A 10750-nucleotide genomic window follows, 5' to 3' on the forward strand; every position below is an offset into this window, starting at 1 on the left:
ATACTTATAAATGCTTACCGGATCTTGATGAAAAGCACAGATATAGCAGATAATCTTAAAAAACACATAGGCTTCGAACGACTTCGCACTAGGCTTTGTTAATTTCTAATACGTCACGTATTAGAAATAAACTTAGTAAGACGTCACGGGCAAATCGAATAGAATAAATTAAATAAAAAAGCCCAGTGTTGCTTGTACTTATGTATTGTACTATTTGAAATTGAAAGTACAGACTAAATAAATTTAACTTTGTCATTTCAACAATCCGTTGTTAATGATATCTAACAATGTTCATGGTCCATTGATTATTTATTCTTCTATTTACTTTTTAAAGGCGCATAATGTACAATCTGACATAATCTACTGTAATGTTATCAAGTAATATTTGATTCAAAACTGTCTTTTACTGTTAATATCTGCTTCCTTGAACAATCTATACAAATATAATAAAGCGTAAACACACACTTCTTTGTTGCCTAAGATCTCAGCAATTACAGCATATTTTTGGATAACTCTTTTTTTTAATAAAAAGCCCTACACTTACATCAGGCTTTAGGCTATATATTTTCACGCCATTAAAAACCCTGATGTGGGAAAGAGAATATAAGTTGCTGTCAACATCAAGGAAGCAAGGTTGTCATCATGTCATGTCATTTTGACATTTGCAATTGATAATTTGACAAATGTAAAAAATAAAATGATTTTTTTTATAATTTTATGCGCATGAAGTCGCGTGGGAACAGCTAGTATTATAGAAAATCTTTCATAACACCAATACTTTGTAGACCTTGAGGTCATCTCGTCTATCGTTCGCCCCCAGTCTCACCATCGGATGGCGACGCGCATACAGTATGTGTTATGCTTCATGATGGAGTGAGAACATCATCGGACCTACAACGGTGGAGAACATGATGGACAACATGTTTTAATGGAAGAAACATAGAACAAAGTGAGCAAATACGCCGCCGTAGTTCTAAAGAAAGTAGATCGTACTGAACAAGAACGGCGAAGAGCCAATCTAACAGACTCAATGAGATTAAGCGCAGATTGCAAGCAGGAAAAGCGCAATTACAGATACCAATGAAATAATACTTCAAGGTAGTTCCGTGGGGGGACAAAGGGGGGGAATCATGCTAGGCTAGGTGAACACTAATGACCCTGAGCCAGACACACCAGACATGTACGTCCCATATCTATAAAGTGCTATAAAGCATTCTTCCCTCTATAAAAAGCTTCGTGATTTTTATTCGAGTTTTAAGCGTATCTTCTCTCGGCCACCTTAACTCCGGCGATAAAGGTCTACAATAACTAATACGAATAGAACAATTAAAGATCTTTAGTATTTACAGTTAGTGTGAAAGTAAAGCAAGGTGTGACGAATGGTGAGTTTACATAATGGCACTTTACAGTGGGTCATAGATTCCATCATCCGGTATACAATAAACAATGAAAGTGAACTTGTATAACTAGTCATCGTCCTGACATTACAATAAAGATATTTTAATGTTGACTTTTATTATTTAGACGTGATGCTGTTATTTTTATTATTATTTGACTTAGTTATCAGACATATGAAATAATCTGTATTTCATTTAATACTATAAACTAAAGAACGAAGTGAATGCCATATGCAGACATCCGCATTTATAGAAAGGTTAATAAACAAAAGTGGGAAACCTAAGAGTGTTTATTCAGCTTTCTAGTCGTATTCTCCCTCCTCATTGCTCCCCATCCGTTACTTATAAGGATAGGGTGAGAAAGGAGGTCTGGAATGATGATTATATGTATTTTATTTACATAACTACAGTACATTTTGTATGTTGTATAATCTCAAACGTAAAAATTGTTATTGCATATTCTACTACTACACTCTACATAATATTGTACAACCGCACCCGCGGACAAACTAATCATATGGTTTTTGCGAGGCCATATTTGTATGTATATTTCAATTGTGTTTTGTATAATTTTCAATAAATGAATGAAAATTAGGTCTCCACGCACTCAATCGAATCACGGAATTACTTCCCCTTCGCGCCTGTCGTACTGTGTGTGGTTGACGCATGTTGTTGTTAAAATGAAAAAAATGACAGTGAATATTTGAGTTACTCTATTTGCATTTTATAACATTACTAGCTGTTGCCACGCGGCTTCATCCGCGTGTAATTATAAGAACTTTATTTTTTGTTTACATGTGTCAAATTATCATTTGCAAATGTCAAAATGACATGACATGATGACAAACCCTGGCAATTTTTTTTCTTGATGTTGACAACTTGTAGTTTATGGTCCCTTTCCTACATGAAGGCGTTTTTCCAACGTGTTTATCCAAAAGTTTTATACCGTGAAAATATATAGCCTAAAGCGTGTCGTAAGTGTGTGACTTTTTATTAAAGACAGATTTATTATGACAGACAGATACATTGTGTAGCCTAAACTGCTGAACTGATCTTGAAATTTGAGATAGAGGTTAGTCTGGAAGTAAACATACGCCACTTACTTACGTTTTTATTATTTAAATCCACGCTGACGGAGTCGCGTGAGAAAGCTAGTTGTTATATAAATGGCACTTAAAATAAAAAAAAAACTGTACAAATTTGATTTGAATGATATCCATAGCATTTAACCAGTTCTAGGGCAAATTCTGAGAAATTATAGTTTCAAAGATTATTACTAAAAGTAAATACAGTATGTTACATAAACACAAATATCGTTTTAGCAACAGGATGTCTACAATGTGAAGGAAAGGAAACTAAAGTGAAAATATTAATATTCTGTTATAATCTATACTAATATTATGAACAGGAATAGAACAGTGTTAGAGCCCGCTTTAACATCTTCGCACGAATGGGCCGGCTCGCCCGGTGCAATACCACGACCACACCGACCACACAGAAAACAGGCGTGAAGTGAAAGCAATTCCGTGTTTCGTCTGATGAGTGTGGTGCCGAAGGCGTAATTTTAGTCCCTTTCCCGTTCCAATGTTTTATTAAGAAGAAAGGATGGGAAGGAAAATTGGATTTGACGGTGGAGATGACGCATAGGCAGGGGAAATATGCGCTTTATGTGCGTTTCCTCCTCCGTCAGTTAAGGGTATGCAACGCATCTGCAATTGCGGATGTTTGTGGGCAGCGGTCGTTATCCATTTGGGTGAATTCAGGTGTTATAAAAAAAAAACAAAAAATGGAAATATTTTAAAATGTGACGAATAAACTCAAAAGTATTGAAGCGATTTAATAAAAATCTTTTCCAATAGTAATGCTACATTATAACTAAGTTATAATTATAAGAGATATTAATGTTTATATTACAGCGTAGTTAATAGTAGAAAATAAAGTTTGTACATTAATTGCGAACATTTTGATGGCCACGAATCATTATTTTATTAAATATTTATAATGAGGAAATTGCATTGAAACACGCAACACTGTTAGGGTTCATTTATTTTTAAAACAGAAAAAAAAACTAAATATCGTATGTAACATTTTCTTATTAAAATACAAATTAGTCGAAAAACATTACCCTGTCCTGTCGTAATAAACCAAAAACCTGCAACCAATATATTTCAATCTATATCTATACTTACTTAATATTATAAAGAAGAAAGATTTGGATTTTTGGATTTTCGTATGTATTGAAATAACTCAAAAACTACGAGGCCGAGATCAAAAATTCATGCACCGTTAAAAAGCTACATAACAACTGAGTAACATAGGCTTTAAAACGTTTTTTTAAATCCACGCTGACGAAGTCGCAAGCAACAGCTAGTGTAAGATAATATTAAACCAACGGAACCCTACTATTTTTGAATCGCCAGTTTATTCTTTTTAAAATCAAAGCTCGTCACATTGGATTTGATTTTTGTCCCGCAATAATGTCTGCTATAAAATTATATAATTTGAAGATAAAAGGGCGGGAACTCTGGTGGCATGAATATAGACGCAAAAAGTTCCGTCAACGTAGAAAAATTAACATGGAAATGGCTCTAAGGGATATCTTCAAGAAATGTTTTGTAGGATATACAAAAAATAGTTCCATTTTAGGCTTCAAGCAGATGACTGACCCTAACACGTCAATCACGAAAAGGTAATTCTTAATTCGAATGAATCGATACGTACTTTAATCAAGTCTGAATCGAATTCAATAGTTGCAAAAAAAAAAAAAATCGATGTTTTTTTTTTTCGATTATTTGTTACATTTTTTAATGTTCAAAAAGAAGGGTTTACTGATACAACATTGTAACGATGGTCATTATTGCATTAAATATGTAGGTACATATTGGAAAAAAAAATATGTTCGCCATTACAAGGTTATATTGCTGGATTGTAATGAAATGTCAAGGTCAAATGTGACATTTTAAATTATTATATTATTCCTTCTGCATTTATTCTAATGATAATTTAAAATGTAATTTATAGACTTTTTTTATAAATTTGCGATGCCTATCTTTATTTTAAAAAGATAACGGTTACATTATTTATTGCAGGCTTGCATGGTTGCTGGTTTTTGGTTTAATGTGCGGAATAGGAGGTTATTTTCTCTGGTATCTATGGTTCGGAAGTCTCTCCAGCCCATTGATAGTCAATATGGAATCATCTATGTACCCGATATCCAAAATAGAATTCCCAGCAGTTGCCATTTGCAATATAAATATAATAAGCAAAACAGCTCTATTAGAATTAGAGCGGAACATGTAAGTAAATTGTAACCCTATTACACTCCGGGAAACAATAATTAAAAATAGAACCTCACACAGACGTACCAACATAATTATATAAGCACTAACTCTTGCCGGCGACTACGTCTGCGTGGAATTTAAAAATAAACAAAACTGCTCTTCCAGAATATTTCTAAGTTCTTTCTCCTGTGGCTGTCATGTCAAGTTATTATGCTATTTTCTATGTCAATATAGGACATATTTTCTGACAAATCTAACCTGTTAAACTATACTGTCTGAAATGGATTGTTTTGATGTGGACCGGTGGATGGTACTAAGATACCACAATTTGATTACATGAAAAGTAAAGATCAAATACAAAGAATGAAAAATGCATATTTATACTAACTAACTGTTCCCCTGCGACTTCACCCTCATAAAATTATGAGAATTTTAGTTTATTGTTTACATGTGTCAAATTATCAATTGCAAATGTCAAAATGACATGACGCTGACAAACCATGGCAAGCTTGCTTTCTTGATGTTGGCAGCAACTTATAGTCTCTTTCCCACATAAGGGCTTTAATCCAAAGCATTTACCATAAATTTATATATATTATGGTTATAAATTAATATATATAATACCATTTACCTAAAGCGTGACGTAAGCGTAGGGCGTTTGACTAAAAAAGAATTCTTCAAAAATATGCAATAATTGCTGACATCTTATGCAACAAAGAAGTGTGTGTTTACTCTTTATTATCAAAGTATAGGTAGATGTGCGTGGGCATAATCTAAGTGGAAATTGTTAATACTTTTGTATAATTAAACCGAATATCGATAGTTCATAGTTGGTCACTTTGCGCTCATTTTCGGCACTATGATACCCGTTAATTAAGTATGGTATTTACGTTTATATATTACTTTTCGATACTTCATACGCGCGATTTATCAAGCTAATCAACCTTATTTAGACAATCTATAACTACGTCACGCAAAATAAGCGCTAGCCGTGGAGTTGCGGAAACTCTAGCCCCTACTAATACTACTAACTACGTCACGTCTTAGCACACGTCCGACCATCAAAAACGATCATTTAAAAACAAACTTAGGTCCTGGCTATTTCAGAAAGCTCTGTATAGTGTGGAGGAAATTTCCTACCATGATTGTCTTGTTTTCCATTCAGAATATCTGTAAAAAAAATAACATTTTGACCTATAAAAAATAACTTTTACCAATAAAATATTTGTACAACCCACATACTCAGTTAAGTTTATCGTTATACGAAGTGTTGAATATTTTCAGTTTCAAGACAAATGTAAGTGGTAACATAACTTTTAGCCGAATTAGACAATTGGGAAGACTGCTCGATTATTCCTATGACGTTGACATAGAATCTTTCCTACATGAAGAATTCCTTAACAATAATGACGGAGTAAAATATGAGCCTAAGGTTATATCTACTATGAAAAAAGTGAGTTTATTTAATAACAAATTCACAGTCTAATGAACATTCGTTCGTAACCCTTAATTCGATAGTGTGACGACCTACTAATTATTTTTTTTATATATGGTAGCAAACGAGCAATCGGCCACCTGAATCCGCCAAACTGGCGAAGCTACCCCTGACCATAGATGCGTTGCCTACCCTTAAGTGACAGAGGACGAGACGCACATAAGAGGATGTTTACCCTTCCTATACGTCTCCTCCACTGTCAAATCCATTTTCATCAAATTTCTTATAAGAAAAGGATGGGAAGGGAACGAGGAACTAAATTTGGGTCTCCGACACCACACGAATCAGACGAAACACAGAATTGCTCCCACTTCATGCCTGTCTTCTGTGTAGTCGTGGTATTACACCGGGCGAGCCGACCCATTCGTGCAAAGATGTTAAACCGGGCTCTACTATTGTTAAAATCTATTTTATTTAAATAAGTGAAACAAGTATTGGTAGAAATTTTGCTTATACTTGGTTTATTCCTAAATTTAACTTTATACCGCGTTTATTTGTAAGGCCGATAGACATTCTAACCATGCACTGCAATGCAGAACTGATAGGGTCTCTCGCTCAGCTATATGTTAAGTACCCCTGGGGATAAAAACGCTGATATTCTGCAAAATACTATGCGTCCTCCGTATGATCTCTTATCCTAGTAAAATAACAAATTAACGAAGTTTTTTTCCTGTTATTCCTCATATTGCTACTTGTTATAAACAGAGTTTGCAGTTCATCACTGACATAATCCAATGTTAACCTCCAGTTGGCGCCAAAGTGTAAAGAAATGCTCCTGCTGTGCTTCTGGGCAGGAAAGAAGGTCGATTGCGAAAGCATCTTCGATATCCGGCGCACAAACAAGGGATTCTGTTGCACTTTTAACTACATCCTTAATTATAACGCAGCTGGAACGTACGGAAATATAATATAAACTTTTTTTAATCCTGTACCCTTGACTCCGTCCACACTATATTCTACAAATGTGCCATCGAGATTCGTTCACCCGTTTCAAAGATAACTTCTAACAAATATCCATCCTTTCATTTAATATTTTACAATACTACATGATTTACAAATGAAAGCCCACACCGATTTATCCTATTTATAATTTACATTACCGATGCCTCTCTCTCACACTAACACCGGCCGCGTTCCGCGCTCTTCTGTGCGAGGTTCTTATACTAAGGTGAAAAATGTATTTTTTATTTTCAGACCCTCCAAACGAATCTCCCAAGTAAAACGTCAATATTATCCTGGTCCCCTATTCGGTTTGAATTTATTAATCGATCCTCTCATAGAAGACTATACTTATACTACTCGCCCTGGACAAGGTGTAGAAGTAAGAAATTTTTTATTCATATTTAAGGGGCTGTTTTTTTAATCACAAACTAGTTATCTGATTCTATCTGAATATGAATTCATGCAGTTTATGACTAGTTGAACCTACTTTAAGCAGTTCATCAAACTTAACCTTGTAAGGGCGCGACGATCATACATTTATTTTTTAAATTTCGGTTAACGACATAATATTTATTGTAATACTCACCTGTTAATATTAAAGATGTTACAAAAAATGTCAAAAAACAAATTGAGAAGCTCCTAATTTTTTGATGTCGGTAAAAACAGAACTATAAATATCAATTTTTATAGTTACTAATATTTATTCATATTTGAAGTCGGTATTCATTTAATTTAGTCGCAAGTCGAATCTCAAAGTAATGATGACATATGCTATCGTAGATTCTAATCTTCGAGCCAACGCACTACGCGGACCCGAACAGTGGCAGGGTGTCGCAGCGTTTTGTACAGCCGGGTCAATTCTTGCAACTCGGCCTCAAATCCATAAAACAAGTGGCCACGCCCGAAGTGCGCAAATACAACCCTGAAACGGTACGTACACCCAACACTTTCACCGCTACATTTGACCGAAGACGAGACTGAAATGTACATGTAACACTCCTTCTGCCATCACCAGACAGAAGACAAGTTTACCAAGACTATCCAAGCCTATACTATCCTACTATACATCTTCAATTTTAAATGCTCAGTTTATTATCGCGCTATTGTTGCTAAGTTTCATCTATTGCGGAAGTTCAGGGAAATTATAACAACATTGTCATAGGTTAGTTTCGCCAGATTTCTCGAGGGACAAGATAGTTATGTTTTACACCGGTATGCATTTTTAGACAATAACATAATCGTAAACAACGTAAATCTATTTTGTTACTGTACTATCTACTTTATTCCTGCCAGAATGGCGCGTTTATCCATAAGTACTTGTGATTGACATTGACAGTTGTCATAGGGCTGGCACGTGTATGCCAATGTTCTAGTGTTGTGCCGCAACTCCGGCACGGTTCCGATTTCTTCTTAATAGTATGGCATTATGTATGTTGGTTTGTATCTATGTCATTTCATATCATTATTTTAGACAATTAAGGTGTCATACGATTTTATGTGTTGTCGGAGTTACAGCTAATCCGGTCTTTTAATAATTCGAATTGCATTTGTTTATTTATAATGTTGCCACTAACTATTATTCTATTTCTGACAGCGGAAATGTCTCTTCCGCGACGAACGTAAGAAAGAATACGAAGACATGTATTCTTATAGCGCCTGCATCTACAACTGTCGGATAAAAGCAATACACGCACTATGTGGGTGTACACCATACGCTTTCCCGATAGTTTCAGATAAGCCTACTTGCACTTTAAATGATTTATCATGCCTGGATAAAATAAAAGGTAAAGTTAACTTTAATTAATTAAATTCTGAAGTTTACAATAAGATATCTTTATAATTATCACCAAATAGTATGACCACTTGGTGATAAATTTGCCTTAAAAATCATATGCGACACTAGTCTAGGGTTACTAAAGAAGCCAGTGCCCCTTTTTAGGTCGAAATTAACATGACTTGTCTGTTGTGAGAACAAACAACCTATACGTCTAGTCAAAACTTACCTAGTTAGATAATGTTGTAATGACTCAAACACTTCGCTTCATAAACGCCGATTAATCGCATTTGGAATTGAAACGTTGCCTTATTTGAGATATTACATCAAAGCCTTGCAATATTTTTGGCCGCTGACCTTCAGTTGCGTCACGAGAAGTGCTGCTTCACCTAAAATTGTGTTCTGCTCAGCGACTAGTGCGTGCGATCGAGCCGCCATAATATTCGAAGAATATAGATGTTTAAATTTCGTTTCCATATTCAGCTGTTAGTACATTATTTCAAAATACATATTGCATTAAATACCACTAGTTATGACTACGTTAGGTTATCCTATAAACTACAATGAGTGTCTATCTCGTATGAAGATCATTATGTATATTTTGTAATGGTTTTAGAGAGGCTTCTTCTCATATATCCAATTGGTTCAAAAAATACCGAAGGCTTAGATAGAGAGTTCCAGGAGTCGTTATACTGCCCACAATGTCATCCAGACTGCGAATTTACAAAGCACGAAAGCCAAGCAACCAAAATTAACTACCAACACCAATACATTAAAACCTTGAAATTACATAGGTAAGTATATAATACTTCTGACCCAAATACGAAATAAAAACTATACCACCTTTTGAGTTGAATCAAATCATACTATCATACTTAATAATAATAATAGAATCTGCACGCATTGTGAGGAGGTTCCTGACTCTGCAGTCCTGACCACTGGTTGCTTAAGACGTCGGATTTCGCAGCCGGTGGTGCTCTATTTTTTCAAATATGCATGTTTATATTTATATAAATCAATTAAAATTTATTATGTAGTAAATAAGCGAATATATGGAATAATAATAACTCATTTTTACTTCATACTAATAATATAAATGCGAAAGTTTAGATGGGTGTTTGTTAAGAATTTGTAGCCTTAACGGCTGAACGGATTTCGATGAAATTTGGTACAGATATAGAGTATAGTCTACAAGAACACATAGGCTACTCACTCTTGTTTTCTTATTCCACGCGGACAGAGTCGCGGGCAAAAGCTAATTATATATAAAGTAACGTTTCATCAACGTGCTAAGTAGCCTTGAAGATTACCCTTTTTTAAGAATTCTTATAATTTTTTTATGAATTAGTTCTAACGTCTTTAAAAATTTTGAACACTGATCTAGAAGAGGGATTGCAAACCACCTGCCATTAATCACACGACCCAATATTTTGACCACGTCACTGATCACAAAATTCCTTTTGCACCACTAAAAAAGTATGAATTATATGAGAAGCAAACAACATTATGACGTTTTATTGCAATTTGTGAACATATTTAAATGTAATCATTTAAAATCGATTATTAACAATATCGATATTCCGAAATACAGATGAAACTATTTTATGATAATTAATAAGAGTTGCAAATTATTATACTTCTGTTCGCAGTGTTGGCTCACATAAAATTAATGTAACGAATAAATGTTTTGTGTCCATATACCAATCCGCATTTCATGGGACCTTGAATCGCTTGGACGTGGTACAGTACTGGTATGAACTAGTTAGTAAGTACTATTAAATGTTTCGACACAACTGACTTTTCTAAAATATAGACTTATAAATTATTTAAAAAACACACACAAACTCAACTCCAAGGCGAC

At 34.5% G+C, this 10750-nt stretch overlaps 1 protein-coding gene across 1 annotated transcript; it reads left to right on the forward strand.

The window, feature by feature from the left end:
* Positions 1-3979: 3979 nt before the first annotated feature.
* LOC106110428 (sodium channel protein Nach-like) lies at positions 3980-9824 on the forward strand. The gene is made up of 9 exons (XM_013292252.1): positions 3980-4086; positions 4487-4693; positions 5963-6131; positions 6922-7067; positions 7368-7494; positions 7896-8045; positions 8710-8899; positions 9506-9683; positions 9803-9824. Exons 1-9 carry the CDS (start codon positions 3980-3982, stop codon positions 9822-9824), a joined length of 1296 nt encoding a protein of 431 aa, XP_013147706.1.
* The last annotated feature ends 926 nt before the right edge of the window (positions 9825-10750 follow it).

The sequence above is a fragment of the Papilio polytes genome, unplaced genomic scaffold (assembly GCF_000836215.1).
Source record: "Papilio polytes unplaced genomic scaffold, Ppol_1.0 DF820622.1, whole genome shotgun sequence".
Lineage (NCBI taxonomy): Eukaryota > Metazoa > Arthropoda > Insecta > Lepidoptera > Papilionidae > Papilio > Papilio polytes.

What these genes read in the sequence shown, in the direction of transcription:
- LOC106110428 (XM_013292252.1), top strand. Translation starts at nt 3,980, where the DNA reads ATGGCTCTAAGGGATATCTTCAAGAAATGTTTTGTAGGATATACAAAA. An exon ending in TTAGAATTAGAGCGGAACAT is followed by an intron (nt 4,694 to 5,962) that starts GTAAGTAAATTG and finishes GAATATTTTCAG; the next exon opens with TTTCAAGACAAATGTAAGTG. An exon ending in AAAACCTTGAAATTACATAG is followed by an intron (nt 9,684 to 9,802) that starts GTAAGTATATAA and finishes CATTGTGAGGAG; the next exon opens with GTTCCTGACTCTGCAGTCCT.